At 46.7% G+C, this 16195-nt stretch overlaps 1 protein-coding gene across 1 annotated transcript in view; it reads left to right on the top strand.

The window, feature by feature from the left end:
- LOC126458616 (ATP-binding cassette subfamily C member 4-like) overlaps nucleotides 1-16195 on the top strand; it is a 305514-nt gene that overhangs the window by 191596 nt on the left and 97723 nt on the right. The window contains exons 6-9 of the mRNA XM_050095782.1: nucleotides 2590-2746; nucleotides 3321-3459; nucleotides 3536-3646; nucleotides 4254-4457. Of these exons, the coding sequence (XP_049951739.1) occupies nucleotides 2590-2746; nucleotides 3321-3459; nucleotides 3536-3646; nucleotides 4254-4457 (611 nt within the window). The remainder of the gene's footprint in view (nucleotides 1-2589; nucleotides 2747-3320; nucleotides 3460-3535; nucleotides 3647-4253; nucleotides 4458-16195) is intronic.

Below are 16195 nucleotides of genomic sequence, written 5' to 3'. Positions count from 1 at the left end.
ATGCAATGTGTCCTCGCTTTCTTAGAGACAGCAAAAAAGGTAGCCAGATTCCATTCACTAGTCCTTTCAACAGTTCCACCCCTCCCTCTGTCATGTGGGCCAACCTCCAATGGCTCCATTCCCCAATTTCCAGCCTGATAGTAGCATACTATGTCCTCTATTGCTATCTCAAACACCCTGGATTGCCATTTTGCAGAAGTTTCAAGCTCTTCCCACTATCACCCTGCCTTCCTCCACCGGAAACAAGTGGAGGCGGCTCAGGCAGTACCCTTCTCTTCCTTGAATCATCAGTGCTTCAATGGCACCTTTACTATGAGGAACTAGATCATGCTCTGTTTTGTTGGCCCATTGAAGGGTTGACAGGAGATCCTGTTACCCCCTCTGCCCCAAATGGGCAGCGGCTGTCGGGGCATGGTAGTCCACCCCAGCCCTTGCCATACTCACTCTTCTGCTCATCTTGCCCTTTCTCACTTGTTCAGTTTGACTTGGTTTTCTGCCTCTGTTTTCCTTTGCTTGTATCATCCTGCCTTTGTCACTAGTCTTTCTGGGTTTTGGTGCATGGGGTGCCTCTGGTAAATGGTATGGATATGTCCCCCATTGCTCTTTCTGCCTTTGGGGGCCTCCTACTGTTCCCTGGATGGGGTACCTCACCTACCTTTCATCATTTTCCCCCTTTTCCTTTTCTTTGTCCCCTTTTCTAGAATTTAGTGAGCTTTGGTAGACCTTGGGGTTTTTCTTCCCTTTTGTTTTGTGCACTAGGCTTTTCTTTGGTATGTGGTTTTGTTGACTTACTGTTCCAGGTAGGAGAGACTGATCACCTTGTAGTTTGGTCCCTTTAATCATTAAATCTATCAATCAATCATAAATTTTTAGTAGTTGAATGCTTTTTGTAGCTGACAAATCCTATGAAAAGTCTTGCATTTTATTAAGTCTTGCTTTCATTATCAAGTGCATCTGAACTGCCTCTTGCGCGCTTTTGCGTGTTCTGAAGCTAAGCTGGTAGTCATCTAACAGATCCTCAGTTTTCAGTTCTGTACCCCATAGAAGACACAAGTGAAAGACGTGCCCAATTAGTCTGCTCACTATGTCCTGTTATGACTCCGTTAGTGGCATTTTGCACCCTTCTGAAGGATGGGCTACCTGTAACAGGAACCAGTCTCTGTAAAGATTGGAAGGTAGGAGATGAGGTACTGGCAGAAGCAAAACTGTGAGGACAGGGCGTGAGTCGTGCTTGGGTAGCTCAGTCGGTAGAGCACTTGCCCGCGAAAGGCAAAGGTCCCGAGTTTGAGTCTCGGTCCGGCACACAGTTTTAATCTGCCATGAAGTTTCAGGAACCATGTCATTTACTAACACATCTGCCCTTTTGCCTTTAGGGCAAAACAATTTATATACATATGACCAGAATACACTTGTCTTTTGGATGATTCACCACGCCTCAATTGTATCCATGACATTCCCAATTTCAGAATGTTCCGTTGAATGTAATGTACGTGGTTTCATTGAGTGCTTCAGAACCTGTCCCTCACTATTATTTCTGAATTATATAGACGGAAAGCCTTCCTGCAGCATATTCTCTTGTGCTTTGTTCCCTTTTCTTCCTTTATCTCTGCTAGTCACTGTGTTCTACTTATTTCTGCCCCCCCCCCCCCCCCCCACTTGTTTCCATTCATTACATCCTTCAGCCCTCTTACCAGCCTTTAAACAGCCTCCCACCACCACCACCACCACCACCACCACACCACATCTCCCCCCCCTCCCACCCCACCCCCCCCCACCCCCAATTCCCAAGTTCCTCTGCTTTAACCCGCCCTGTCGTCCTTGCACCCTTTAGATACATACATATTCCACATTCTGCCAATAATGTGATCTATTTAATTAAGTTTCCAACTAAACTGCTGTTAAATTTTGGTGATACTGCTAAGTTACCAGTGAACAGTTTCATGTTGACTTTCTATTTGTGATGACAAACTCTTGTATTTATATAGTTATTTACTTCCTCATTCCCTGTTGGGTTTAGGAAGGATGGGGAAGGAAATCAGCCATGACCTTTCAAAGGAACCACCCTGGCATTTGTCTTAAGCGATTTAAGCAAATCACGGGAAACTTAAGTCAGGATGACCAGGTGTGGGTTTGAACTGTTGTCCTCCTGAATGAGAGTCCTGTGTGCCAACCACTGCGCCACCTCGCCCAGTCCCATCAGTGGTGTCCACTCCATTGTGATTCTCATAAAGAGAATGAATCAGCCCTTCATAAATGTAGTTGACAGAACACAGCCGCAGAATGGAGAAAAATTTACTCCATTTTGTGTTGTCAAATACCTATTTGAAATCTGTGAATAGTGAGTGAGTGAGCACGTGTGTGTGCACGCTCATGTGCCCTCTGTTATCAGCAATAGAGCTGGAATTGATTGTCAAGAGTAAAATTAACCATGTTTCATAATGTTTTCAATTTTTTCTTCTGTTCTTTAATGAAGTATTGTTGTATGTCTTCTGTATGACCTTATTTTTTCCTTATGATAACAATTTTTACACTATCAGAATTTTCCATAATATTTTTATTTGTGTATTTTTTAAAAAAATTTTATCACAGGTTATATGAGTACTTTGACAACAAAATTTAGAATGCAGACAGCAATAAGAAGTGATGACAGGATAAGACTCATGAATGAAATCATATCTGGAATCCAAGTAATAAAGATGTATGCCTGGGAGAAACCATTTGAAAAGATGGTACATTTTGCTAGAAGGTAATGGAAAAAGTTAATATCGTCATACTTAACTGGTAAATTACACAGCAGATATGAGTGTTTAAATTTTTGTTGGAATGAGACTGCAAAATTGTTTGGAATGAGAATATGAAATTAATCGCCTGCCTGTCTTTCTACTTCTCACATGTACTTTGGTCAGTAAGTAATTAACATATTTTCAGTCAGAAATGTCTCTCAAGGTGTGTGTGTGTGTGTGTGTGTGTGTGTGTGTGTGTGTGTGTGTGTGTACAATGAGCTAGTAGTCAAAAAGTTGGATTGTTGAAACTAGTTCACATGAGGTGATGTGTTTATTTCAGTACATTCCAATTTGACACTTCAACTTTGCATGGTGTTCTATTGTTCAAGAAAAATCAATCCTGGGATGTCTCCAGGCAACTGAATGCATTTCTATACAAATATATTACATGCATGTGCTGTGAAGTTTGATTTGAAAAAGCTGTGTGTGATGCACTTACTTGGATGCAGTTAGCAGAAATAGTCATATTTAACAATTATCCATTTTCTGCCACTATAATTTTGCCGAGTAATGAAACATTGAATCTCAAATTTTCAGTCGAGAGATCAGGGTTTTAAGAGGAGCATCATATTTGCGAGGAATTCATTGTGCGTTCATGGTGTTCACTGAAAGAACATCTCTGTATATCACACTTGTAGCTTACACACTACTCGGACATTCGGTTACCGCAGAGAAGGTATGTGCAATTTGAAGTGAAATTATAATATTGCAGATATTCTAAGAGCAATTGGTAACATATTGTTCATCTTCAGGTATTCTCACTGGCTCAGTTTTTCAACGCCCTGCAGTTGTGCATGGCTATCTGTTATCCATCGGCTGTGCAATTTTCAGCTGAAGCAAAAGTATCTATTCGAAGGTTAGAGGTGAGTTTACCATCTTATCAAATTGTAAACAAAGGTTCTGGGAATAAATTCACGTAGACGATACATATCTCCTCCTTCCCCTTGGCTCCTCTCCACCGCTTCCTTGCCCCCCCCTTATATATATATATATATATATATATATATATATATATATATATATATATATATATATATATATATATATATATATATATATATATATGTGTGTGTGTGTGTGTGTGTGTGTGTGTGTGTGTGTGGATGGATATGTGCGTGTGTGTGCGAGTGTATACCTGTCCTTTTTTCCCCCTAAGGTAAGTCTTTCCGATCCCGGGATTGGAATGACTCCTTACCCTCTCCCTTAAAACCCACTTCCTTTCGTCTTCCCCTCTCCTTCCCTCTTTCCTGATGAGGCAACAGTTTGTTGCGAAAGCTTGAATTTTGTGTGTATGTTTGTGTTTGTTTGTGTGTCTGTCGACCTGCCAGCACTTTCATTTGGTAAGTCACATCATCTTTGTTTTTAGATATATATTTCCTACGTGGAATGTTTCCCTCTATTATAACTATATATATATATATATATATATATCTGTGTGTGTGTGTAGTCATTTTCATTTATTATTTGCAGGCATTTCTAATGCAAGAGGAACACATGCCAAGGGTTGTAAATGGTCCAGCAGAGGAAAAGGGTACACATGCAAATGGTCTTGTGATGAAAGGAGTGTGTGCAAAGTGGGCTCCTGGCTCAATATCGGAGACCTTATCAAGTATAAATTTACATGTGAAACCAGGAAAGCTGTGTGCTGTTATTGGTCCAGTCGGAGCAGGAAAGGTATGTTTTAATAGAAAACTTGTTCCTTCGGTAATTGGCCTACGTGTATCATTATTAATGGGGCTTCTGATGCTGCTGCAAGGGCTAAAATTCTACTACTCAGGGTTTTTAGCTGTTCTGTACCCTTTGTCGATTTCATCTCTGCTATCTGTAGGAACATTCTATCGTTCAAGCACACACACTGGTTGTGTCTTTGTGGTAATGAGCTTGGGGAGATCTAACCCATCCTTGTGGTTTGGGTAACTTCCTCGTGTATAACTCACAAATAATTTCAGCTGTACTATGAATTGGGCACTGCCTTTTAAGCCATTTTTGTCTATTAAGTGGTGGCCCTATACCACTTAGTAATTATTGTAACAAGCCACTGGTGGTATGCCACTTTGTAACAGTGTCTGTTCTTTTAATCCTTTACATTTTAACATATTTGTCACTTCATCTATCAGAAGTTAACAGTACACACATCACAGACTGTAGAACATGTTCTGCTATTTAATTGCAATAGTAACATGACTACTGAAATTTAATTTTTGACTATGGACTACTGTGGTCTTTAAAAACATTTACCGACCAGAATCTTGTGTTGGTTGTACTAATTGTTTTTCATCTCTCCTCTATGTTGATTGCTTTTTAACTAGCATTCCAGATCATACATCATTAGCCCTTACAGTTTTACCTAACAATTAAAAATGTCTGGCTCCAGTGCGTCATCTAACTCCATGAACCAGTGAGTGCCTTAAACAGAAAGTGTCTTTGATCCAGGCACATACGATGTCAGCTGTTCTGTGGCTTAAAGCTAAAGTAGTATGTGGATGTATCAAAAGGAGGGGAAACAGTTTGTGACTCTAAGGTGGTCAAATACATGAATTACGTGATGAATGCTCATTTAAAAAGTTTTATATTTAGTGCACTGTCATTGGTCAAAAACAGTTAGAATGCACACAAACACGTGATGATTTAATTTTAATTTGGAATCAAACATAGTTTCACACTGTGGTATATACATAAAATGTTTTGGAAGACATGGACTGTCAATGGAAACTATTAAATACCAAAAACTCTTAATAAATGACATCTTCTGTACACCATGAGCTGCGCTACAAATGTTGTATTTGCCAAAATCAGTTTTTTGGCTTATAACTAGTCATCAGTGGCATCTGATACAGAGGAACAAACAACTGTATGTGCATACATTTCTACAAAATGATAAAAGATCGTAAATAGTAGTAATATAAGTCTACTTGAGGTGTCCAGAAGCAAAATGCAGTGAGTGCACTAGAACATTTTTTTGTCAGGAAATGCAAAAAACTTTTTACTTACTTCATATGGCAGATATTCAAAATCCCTTTTCATCATAGCTGTATGCTTACCTAAGGAGTATATTTCTGACAATCCCTGAAACATTTGGCTTTTATTTTGCTAGTTATTACTTAAAATAATTTGCATTCAGAGTTTTGCCTCTGTTCCCAGGGATCTACAAAGTTACGCTTCTGCAGAGATCGATGTACATATATTATCATTACATAAAAATAGACACCTTAATACTGTTACAAAAGATTTATTGACTAAAATGGAATGTGATTACAAAGTATGTGACATTAAACAATAGTTTGAAAGTAGTTAATATGTCACAAGCTTTAAAGTCCTGTTCTGTCCCCTCCCCTCTAAATTACAATGGCAACTCATTGTCCTCTGGATGAATTTCAAAGTCTGAATCTCCGTCTGCATTGTTCCCAGCTGTCTGACAATCGAATACGTTCTTGCAGAAAGCAAGATTTTCTTTTTATTCCCAAGTGTGCCCGAAATGCTTTTTGAGCAGGAAATCAATATCCCTCACTTTAGCTTCCTTTAAGGCTCTTCCAATTCTGATAATGTTTGGCTCCATGGACGAGTAGGCTTTGCCCCATCTGCATATCCCTCTTCCTTCACCAGCGTCCATTCTATAAGCCATTTCACCTCTTACTAGTGCATTTCTTTGTTTACTTTTGGTGATCACAACCCTCTTTACAGGGGCAAATCTGAAGTGCCATTGACGAGATGGTTTAATGACATCAGCAAATGCATCCTTCCAATACAGATTGTTGACATCTACTCCTAATTGCAAAACTGTTCTGTGATCCGTAAACACTTCATTGTTCTCATTCGGTGAGGTAATTGTGACTTTAGACGTGAGAACCTTTTCTATTCGGTCAAAAATTCTGTCGGGTGGTAGAAACGAATGGAGCATCTTCACTCGTTTCACATTGACAGGAGCTTCTTGTGTTAGCCAATAGCACAGCATACCCAACATAGTCTGGTTTTTGTTTTGCCCTCCACAACTGTCTGACATCAGTCGGATGGTATGGATGTCAGTTAGGTCTGTAGATGTTAACCTGTGATGTACACAAGACACAATTTCATTGGATCCCTCTGCAAAGTCTGTTTCTTTCCATGTGTGTATAAATGTGTTCTCCTTGTTTTGCCGTGAACCAGATGGTCCTTGACAGATTGTAAAATTATACACGCACATTTGACATGTATAATAAGCACTTTGATCATGCAGTTGAGGCAGTGGAAGGTTTTTCTGGCAGTAAAATGTCAGGATTATTTCACCATTGTCCTCAACTTTCAGTATATCATAAAAAGCATTTGCCTTAGCTTTGTGTAGAGCAAGTTGTGTTGTCAATTCTTGTTTCTTCACCTCAGCTCCAGTTGTTAGAGTTAATTACTTTATTTGTTGTTCTAAACTGATGCACACTGAGCAACAGTCGGTTGCTGGGGAAGTGAAACTGATATTATAGTCAGATACAAAAATATATCTGAAAAACTCGTATGTAACTTTATCCACAGTTTTCTCTGGATCCACATTAAACATTTTCCAAAGCTTTGCAATCTATAATTCACTTGACATGGAGTGTCTACTGATGTTTTTTCCACAGTAGTAGTGTGATTGCACTGGTTTCAGCTTCTCGATAAATTCCTTAACTGAACCTCATTTTCCTTGATAAATGTTCGCCAATTGGTCTCCACCTCGTCTTGCAATTGGAACTTCTCCTGTCTGTAAGTACCATCTACAGACTCTTTGTATTCTCGCTGTTGATACGCCAAGAACACTAGTAAACATCTTTTGGCACACGCGCAATTGCTGAGTTTGGTTTACCGCTTTCAGATGGGCAAACAGTATCTGATCGAATTTTTTATGTTTTTCCTGGGATCTGCTGATTCACTCGGATGCCTCCTCGGAGATTCGACTGATGTGTGTATAATTATAAACTCGTCCTGTTTAATTTTGTCTGCAGCTTTAAAATTCCTGATGTTATCTCCTTATATCCTGCATTGGTACTTTTGCACACTGGTATACTGATGAAGCTGCATGCTTGCAGTGGGGACGGACTGGAAACCCACTGGTGGAACATCTACCAGAGAACAGTACTAATAAGGACAAAGCTAGGATAATGCACTATAAAAAATCATATCCTGTACCTCGTTTTCCTAAATAATTGATTATAAAATCAATGATGCACTGCCCCCCAGGGGGTCCACAACTCTTTTGTGGACACGTGCGTAGCGAGCACGGGACCCCAAGCTAATGTGGCCCTCCTTCGTTTCCGGGCTGCATACCTTCCCTTCCCTTTCCGCATCCCTCCCCCCCCCCCCCCCATCTTCGCCCCCCCCCCCCCACCTCTGGCTCTTTCCTTCCCTTTCTCCCCCTCTGGGAGTATGGTTTGTGCCTACGTCCGGAGGCGGACGCTCGAAACTGTTCCAAATTCCTTGCTTTTACACTTGCAAGTCCTCGTCCTTCCTCTGTCCTTCTCTTTTGCTTCCCTCTTCTCCTTGCCCTTTTCTCCGCTGCGGCGTTTGAGACCCCCTCTTCTTTCCTTTCCCTTTCTCTTTTTTCCTCCCTGTGCGTGTCTGAAGGCCGACCCATGCACTTCCACGCGTAGCCGGTGACGGGGTAACGCGTAATTCCCCACCCCGGGTAGACAGGTAGGACACGTACGTACCCCCTGGTAACGGCCAGGCCCAGGGAGGGGTGATTACCCGAGCTGATACCTTCCGAAAGTGCCGATTGGTACCTCCGTCCGTTTGTCGGGAGGTGTGACCTGAGGTGTGAACAATCACCTAAGGCGGGTGTGCCCTCGGTGAGGGCCCCCACAAGGGAGGAGCGCGCCATCGGAGACGCCGGTAATCATGGGGGATTCTTCCGCAATGGTTTCCTCACCTTCCACTATGTCTGCTCACAAACGTAAGTTCACTGAGTCTCAGCCACAGACGGTTCTTCCATCATTGCCACAGTTCCTTGTTGTTTCTCGGTCTGACGAAGGTCACGACTTTTCCACGGTCAACCCTTTCATTATTCAGAAAGGTGTCGACGCAATTGCGGGTCCTGTAAAGTCTTGTTCCAGATTACGGAATGGCACCCTGTTGTTAGAAACACACAGTGCCCTCCAGGCTCAAAAGTTGCTGCGTACTTCTCTGCTCCACACCTTCCCTGTCCGGGTGGAACCGCACCGTACCTTAAATTCCTCGCGTGGAGTCGTTTATACCCGTTCCCTCGATGGATTGTCTGACGAAGAAATTCAGCACTACCTGTCAGACCAGGGCGTCACGGCTGCTCATCGGGTTATGAAAAGGGTTGACTCGAACATCATTCCAACCCGCACTGTCTTCTTGACATTTGACAAAGTTCAACTCCCATCAAAAATCAAAGCAGGCTATGAGATGATTTCCGTTCGCCCTTATGTCCCAAACCCTACGCGTTGCTATCGATGTCAGCGGTTCAATCACACCAGCCAGTCCTGTTCCAATCCGGCCAAATGTGTTACGTGTGGCAAGGATGCCCATGAGGGTGCTTGTCCACCTCCATCCCCTCGCTGCATCAACTGTATGGGTGACCACGCTGCTTCCTCTCGAGATTGCCCCGTTTTTAAGGACGAAAAGCTCATCCAGGAAATCAGAGTGAAGGAAAAGGTGTCGACCTTTGCTGCTCGAAAGTTACTCGCCAGTCGACAGCCCACCGTGCCTCAGAAAGGAAAATACAGCACTGTCCTTGCTTCTCCTCGGCCAACAAGGGAGGCGGCCACGCAGACTTGCGACCTCACCTTTAGTACCACAGTCGTCAGATCGTCCAGCGCAAAGATCGCCCGTTCAACCTCACCACTTTCGCCTGCCCACTCTATGGCTCACCCTTCGTCGGGTTCTGCTAAATCTCGAGCCCAAAAGTCAGACGCGAAGTCTTCGAAAAAAGAGCATCCTCGTGAAGAGTTTTTACGTACTGCAACTTCACAACCATCAGTTCCTCCTTCATCTAAACATCATACCTCCAAGAAGGCTACGAAGAAACACAGTTCCTCTCCTTCTCCGCCAAGGCGTGTCCCATCTACAGCACCACCTGGCGGCAATCGCCCCACGGCCGTCTTCTGTGTCGCCGAGGCGCACTGCTGGTGGCCGGTCAACTGGCCGATCGTTGGTGGCAGGAGCTGCTCCTGACCAACCTATGGATCAGGATCTTCTGCCTTCGACTGAATGCCATTCCATGCTGTCGGTCGCAAGCTCTGAGCAGTCGTTGAGTTGACAGCACCCTTGGTCATGTTCCTCCATTTTCTGTTCACCCTATGTCCATTATCCACTGGAATATCCGCGGCATTCGAGCCAATCGGGATGAATTGTCGATCCTCTTACGATCCTACTCGCCGGTCATCTTCTGTCTTCAGGAAACAAAGCTGCGTCCCCATGACTGCTTTGTTCTCCCTCATTTTCAGTCCGTCCGATATGACCTCCCCTCTGTTGAAGGCACTCCAGCCCATGGAGGACTCATGATTCTGCTCCATGATACTCTCCATTATCACCAAATCCCCTTAAACAGTTCCTTCCAAGCTGTCGCCGTCCGTCTTTCCCTTTCTGGATACACGTTCTCTCTTTGTACGGTATACATTCCATCGTCCACACCAATGGCACGAGCTGATATCCTTCATCTTCTTCGTCAGCTTCCACCCCCCTATTTGCTGGTTGGAGACTTCAATGCCCACCACCCGCTTTGGGGATCTCCGCATCCTTGTCCACGTGGCTCACTATTGCTAGACGTCTTCCACCAAGCGGATCTAGTCTGCCTCAACACTGGGGTCCCCACATTTTTGTCTGCCTCCACGACAAATTTATCTCATTTGGACCTTGCGGTCGGTACTGTTCCGCTAGCTCGGCGCTTCGAATGGTTCGCCCTTGATGATACACACTCAAGTGATCCCCCTGCGGGTCCGGGGATTAGAATAGGCCCGAGGTATTCCTGCCTGTCGTAAGAGGCGACTAAAAGGAGTCCCTCCCCCTCACGGGGGTAGTTAGCGCCTGCGTCCGGAGACGGACGGTTCCACGACCTCTATTTGTGGTCATCTTGCTTTTTCACTTCTCGTTTCTTCCTACCTTTGGTTGGTTCCTTTCTTTGCTCTTCTCCACCTCACTGTCTTCCTTACTCTTTCCCCTGCAAAATCTCCTTGCCTTCCCATTGCTTCTTCTCTTTGCCTTCTCATTGCCTTCTTCTCCTTGCCTTCTCTGGTCTCCGCCTCGGCGTTTGAGACAGTCTCTCTCTCTCTCTCTCTCTCTCTCTCTCTCTCTCTCTCTCTCTCTCTCTCTCTCTCTCTCTCTCTCTCTCTCTCTCTCTCTCTCTCCTTTTTCCTCTTCTTCCTTCCTCCCTGTGCGTACCTGAAGGCCGACCCACGCGTTAGCACGCGTAGCCGGTGATGGGGTAACGCGTAATTCCCCGCCCTGGGTAGACATGTAAGGCACGCGCGTACCCCCTGGTAAAGGCCAGGCCTGGGGAGGGGTGATTGCCTGAGCTGATACCTTCTGACCATGCCGATTGGTCCCTCCATCTGGTTCTCTGGAGGTGTGACCTGAGGTGTAAACATTCACCTAAGGCGGGAGGGTCCCCACAAGGAAGGAGCGCGCCATCGGAGACGCTGGCAATCATGGGGGATTCCTCCACAATGGATTTCACTCCATCTGTCTCGACTTCTGCCCAAAAACGGAAACGTGACCAGCCACCAGTGACAAAAGTACTACCGCCTGTCCCACAGTTCCTCGTCGTTTCTCGATCTGAGGACGGAAAGGATTTTTCCTCTGTCAACCCTTTCGTTATCCAGAAGGGTGTAGATGCCATAGCCGGATCTGTCAAATCTTGTACCAGGTTGTGTAACGGTACCTTATTACTAGAAACTGAGAGCGCCTTTCAGGCACAAAAACTGCTTCGGGCCACACTCCTGTACACGTTCCCTGTGCGGGTGGAGGCTCACCGAACTTCGAATTCGTCTTGTGGTGTGGTCTATACTCGCTCCCTCGACGGATTGACAGACGAGGAGATTCAATCATTCCTTGCTGAGCAGGGCGTGACGGCTGTCCATAGGTTCATGAAAAAGGTCAATAATGACCTTGTACCGACCCGGACACTTTTCTTGACCTTTGATAGTGTCAAGCTGCCATCGCGCATCAAGGCGGTCTACGAGGTTATTTCTGTTCGCCCCTATGTCCCGACACCTACGCGCTGTTACCAGTGTCTGCGTTTCAATCACACTCGACAGTCTTGTTCCAATGCGGCTAAGTGTGTCACTTGCGGCAGGTATGCCCATGAGGGTGACTGTCCACGTCCGTCTCCTCGTTGTGTGAACTGTCAGGGTGACCATGCCACATCCTCCCGCGACTGTCCTGTCTATAAGGAAGAACGCTGTATCCAAGAAATTCGGGTCAAAGAGAAAGTGTCCATCTCGGCTGCTCGCAAGCTATTGGCTAGTAGGAAGCCCACGCTGCTCCCAGCGGGGAAATACAGTACTGTCCTCGCCTCTCCTCGGACTACCAGGGAGGTGGCAACCCCGACATGCGATCTGACCTTCAGCACCACGGTCGTCCGTTCGGCCAGTGCTAAGATCGCCCGGTCGATGTCTCCTCTACCTCCCGTCACCCCTCAGACACCAGCACCTTCATCAGCTTCTGCCAAGACGAAGACCCAGAAGTCCGATGCACGGGCCTTCAAGAAGGAACCGTCCCGTGCAGACTTCCTACGTACCTCGACCTCCCAGCCTTAAACCGGTACTTCCACCAAACGTCCTTCCAAGAAGGCTCATAGGAAACACAGTTCTCCTTCTCCGCCACGGCGCATTTCTTCTCCTGCTCCACCCAGCGGTTGCCACCCCAGGCCGTCGTCCGTTTCGCCTGGCCGCACCGCTGGTAGCTGAACATCTGGCCGTTCACCGGCGGAGGAAGCTCCCCCTCCCGGCCATCTTCCCAAGATGGCCGATGACCCTATAGACCCAATGGACGATGACTGTCCGCCTACTGATAGCGGCGGCAGTGCTCGCTCGAAGCCAGGCCCTCCGCGGCCTTCGAGGTGACCCCTTCTTTTGTCTTCCTTTTCTTCTTACGATGGCACTTATTCACTGGAATATTCGCAGCATTCGCTCCAACTGAGAGGACTTGACGTTGCTGCTCCGCTTGCACCGTCCGCTCGTCGTAGCCCTCCAGGTAACGAAGCTACGCCCATGCGATCAAATTGCCTTGGCACACTACACCTCTGTGCGTTTTGACCTACCCCCTGTTGTAGGTATCCCGGCCCATGGAGGGGTTATGTTGCTGGTCCGGGATGATATTTACTACGATCCCATCACGTTGCACACCGGCCTGCAGGCAGTAGCCATCCGCATTACTCTCCCCACTTTTACATTTTCCATTTGTACCGTTTACACTCCATCGTCGTTTGCCGTTACCAGGGCAGACATGATGCAACTTATTGCTCAGCTACCTGCACCATTTTTGTTAACTGGAGACTTCAATGCCCACCATCCCCTTTGGGGCTCTCCAGCATCCTGCCCGAGGGGCTCCCTGTTAGCAGACCTTTTCAACCAGCTCAATCTTGTCTGCCTCAATACTGGTGCCCCTACCTTTCTTTCGGACACATCTCACACCTATTCCCATTTAGACCTCTCTATATGTACTCCCCAACTTGCACGCCGGTTTGAGTGGTATGCACTTTCTGATACATATTCAAGCGACCACTTCCCGTGTGTTATCCATCTCCTGCAGCATACCCCCTCTCCGTGCTCCTCTAGTTGGACCATCTCCAAGGCAGACTGGGGGCTCTTCTCTTCCAGGGCGACCTTTCAGGATCAAACCTTCACAAGCTGCGATCGTCAGGTCGCACACCTCACGGAAGTCATTCTCGCTGCTGCTGAATATTCCATCCCTCACCCTACTTCTTCTCCACGTCGTGTACTGGTCCCCTGGTGGACCGCAGCATGTAGAGATGCTTTACGTGCTCGTCGACGTGATTTACGCACCTTAAAAACGCCACCCCACAGTGGCGAATTGTATCAATTATAAACGATTACGTGCTCAGTGTCATCATGTTATTAAAGGCAGCAAGAAAGCCAGCTGGGCTGCTTTCACAAGCACCTTCAACAGTTTTACTCCTTCTTCTGTTGTCTGGGGTAGCCTGTGCCGGCTATCTGGCACTAAGGTCCACTCACCATTTCTGGCTTGAAGGTCGCGAATGACATCCTTGTGGCCCCGGAGGATGTCTCCAATACCTTCAGCCGCTTTTTCGCCAAGGTTTCGAGCTCCGCTCATTACCACCCTGCCTTCCTCCCCCGCAAACAGGCAGAGGAGGCTAGGCCACCTAACTTCCGCTCCTCGAATCGTGAAAGTTATAATGACCCATTCACCATGCGGGAACTCGAAAACGCACTTGGCCGATCACGGTCCTCTGCTCCAGGGCCTGATTCTATTCATATTCATATTCAGATGCTGAAGAACCTTTCTCCTGCGGGTAAAGGTTTTCTTCTTCGTACTTACAATCGCATCTGGATTGAGGGACATGTTCCCGCATGCTGGCGCGAGTCTATTGTTGTCCCGATTCCTAAGCCGGGGAAGGACAAGCACTTGCCTTCCAGTTATCGACCCATCTCGCTTACCAGCTGTGTCTGTAAAGTGATGGAGCGAATGGTTAACTCTCGGTTGGTTTGGCTGCTCGAGTCTCGACGCCTACTTACCAATGTACAATGTGGATTTCGTAGGCGCCGCTCTGCTGTTGACCATCTGGTTACCTTGTCGACCTTCATTACGAATAACTACTTGCGGAAGCGCCCGGCCGCGGCTGTGTTCTTTGATTTGGAGAAGGCTTAAGACATCTGTTGGAGGGCGGGCATTCTCCGCACCATGCATACATGGGGCCTTGGCGGTCGCCTCCCTCTTTTTATTCGTTCCTTTTTAATGGATCGACAGTTCAGGGTACGTGTGGGTTCTGTCCTGTCAGACACCTTTGACCAGGAGAATGGGGTGCCACAGGGCTCAGTTTTGAGCGTCGCCCTCTTCGCCATAGCGATCAATCCAATAATGGATTGCCTCCCAGCTGATGTATCAGGCTCCCTTTTCGTAGACGATTTTACCATCTATTGCAGCGCGCAGCGTACGTGTTTCCTGGAGCGCTGTCTTCAGCGTTCTCTTAACCGTCTTTACTCCTGGAGTGTCGCCAATGGCTTCCATTTTTCTGCCGAGAAGACGGTCTGTATTAACTTCTGGCGCTACAAAGAGTTTCTCCCACCGTCCTTACGACTCGGTCCCGTTGCTCTCCCATTCGTGGAGACAACAAAATTTTTAGGTCTTACATTTGACAGGAAACTTAGTTGGTCTCCACTTGTCATATTTGGGTGCCCGTTGTACCCGTTCTCTAAATGTCCTCCGTGTTCTCAGTGGTATGTCGTGGGGAGCGGATCGAACCGTCCTGCTTCGTCTATATCGGTCGATCGTCCGCTCCAAGCTGGATTATGGGAGCTTAGTATACTCCTCTGCACGGCCATCCATCTTACGCCGCCTCAACTCCATACAACATCGGGGTTTACGACTTGCGATCGGAGCATTTTATACCAGTCCCGTCGAGAGTCTTCATGCTGACGCTGGTGAGTTGCCACTCACCTACCGGCGCAATATACTGCTTTGTCGGTATGCCTGTCGGCTACTGGCAATGCCCGACCACCCGTCTTATCGTTCCTTTTTTGATGACTCTCGACAGTCAATACGGGTTGTATGTCTCTGCCCTGCTACCCCCTGGAGTTCGCTTTCGTCGCCTCCTTCAACACCTTAATTTTTCACTCCCTGCAACCTTTCGAGTGGGCGAGAGCCGCACGCCACCTTGGCTCCAGGCTCAGGTTCGCGTCCACCTTGACCTCTGCTCGCTCCCGAAGGAGGTTACCCCCGGTTCAGTCTACCACTCCCGTTTCATCGAACTTCGTTCGAAGTTCATTAATATGACCTTCATTTATACAGATGGCTCTAAGACCAATGACGGGGTTGGGTGTTCCTTTATTGTCGGGGCACAAAGTTTCAAATACTGGCTCCATGGCCTTTGTTCGGTGTTCACAGCTGAGCTCTTTGCCCTCTACCAGGCTGTCCTTTACATCTGCCGCCACCGACATTCTGCATATGTCATCTGCTCCGATTCCCTGAGCGCTATCCAGAGCCTCAGTGATCCGTACCCGGTTCACCCTTTCGTGCACCGGATCCAACGCTCTCTTCAGCAGCTGGTGGACGTCGGTTCTCCTGTTAGCTTTATGTGGGTTCCTGGCCATGTCGGTATCCCTGGGAACGAAGCTGCAGATGCCGCGGCCAAGGCTGCGGTCCTCCAGCCTCGGACAGCATCTTGTTGTGTCCCTTCGTCCGATTGTAGCAGGGAAATTTGTCGGCACATTTTATCGCAGTGGCATGCCGATTGGGCTGCACTCAGA

The sequence above is a fragment of the Schistocerca serialis genome, chromosome 2, assembly GCF_023864345.2.
Source record: "Schistocerca serialis cubense isolate TAMUIC-IGC-003099 chromosome 2, iqSchSeri2.2, whole genome shotgun sequence".
In the NCBI taxonomy this organism is placed as follows: Eukaryota; Metazoa; Arthropoda; class Insecta; order Orthoptera; family Acrididae; genus Schistocerca; species Schistocerca serialis.
This window is presented reverse-complemented; position numbering and strand designations above follow the sequence as displayed.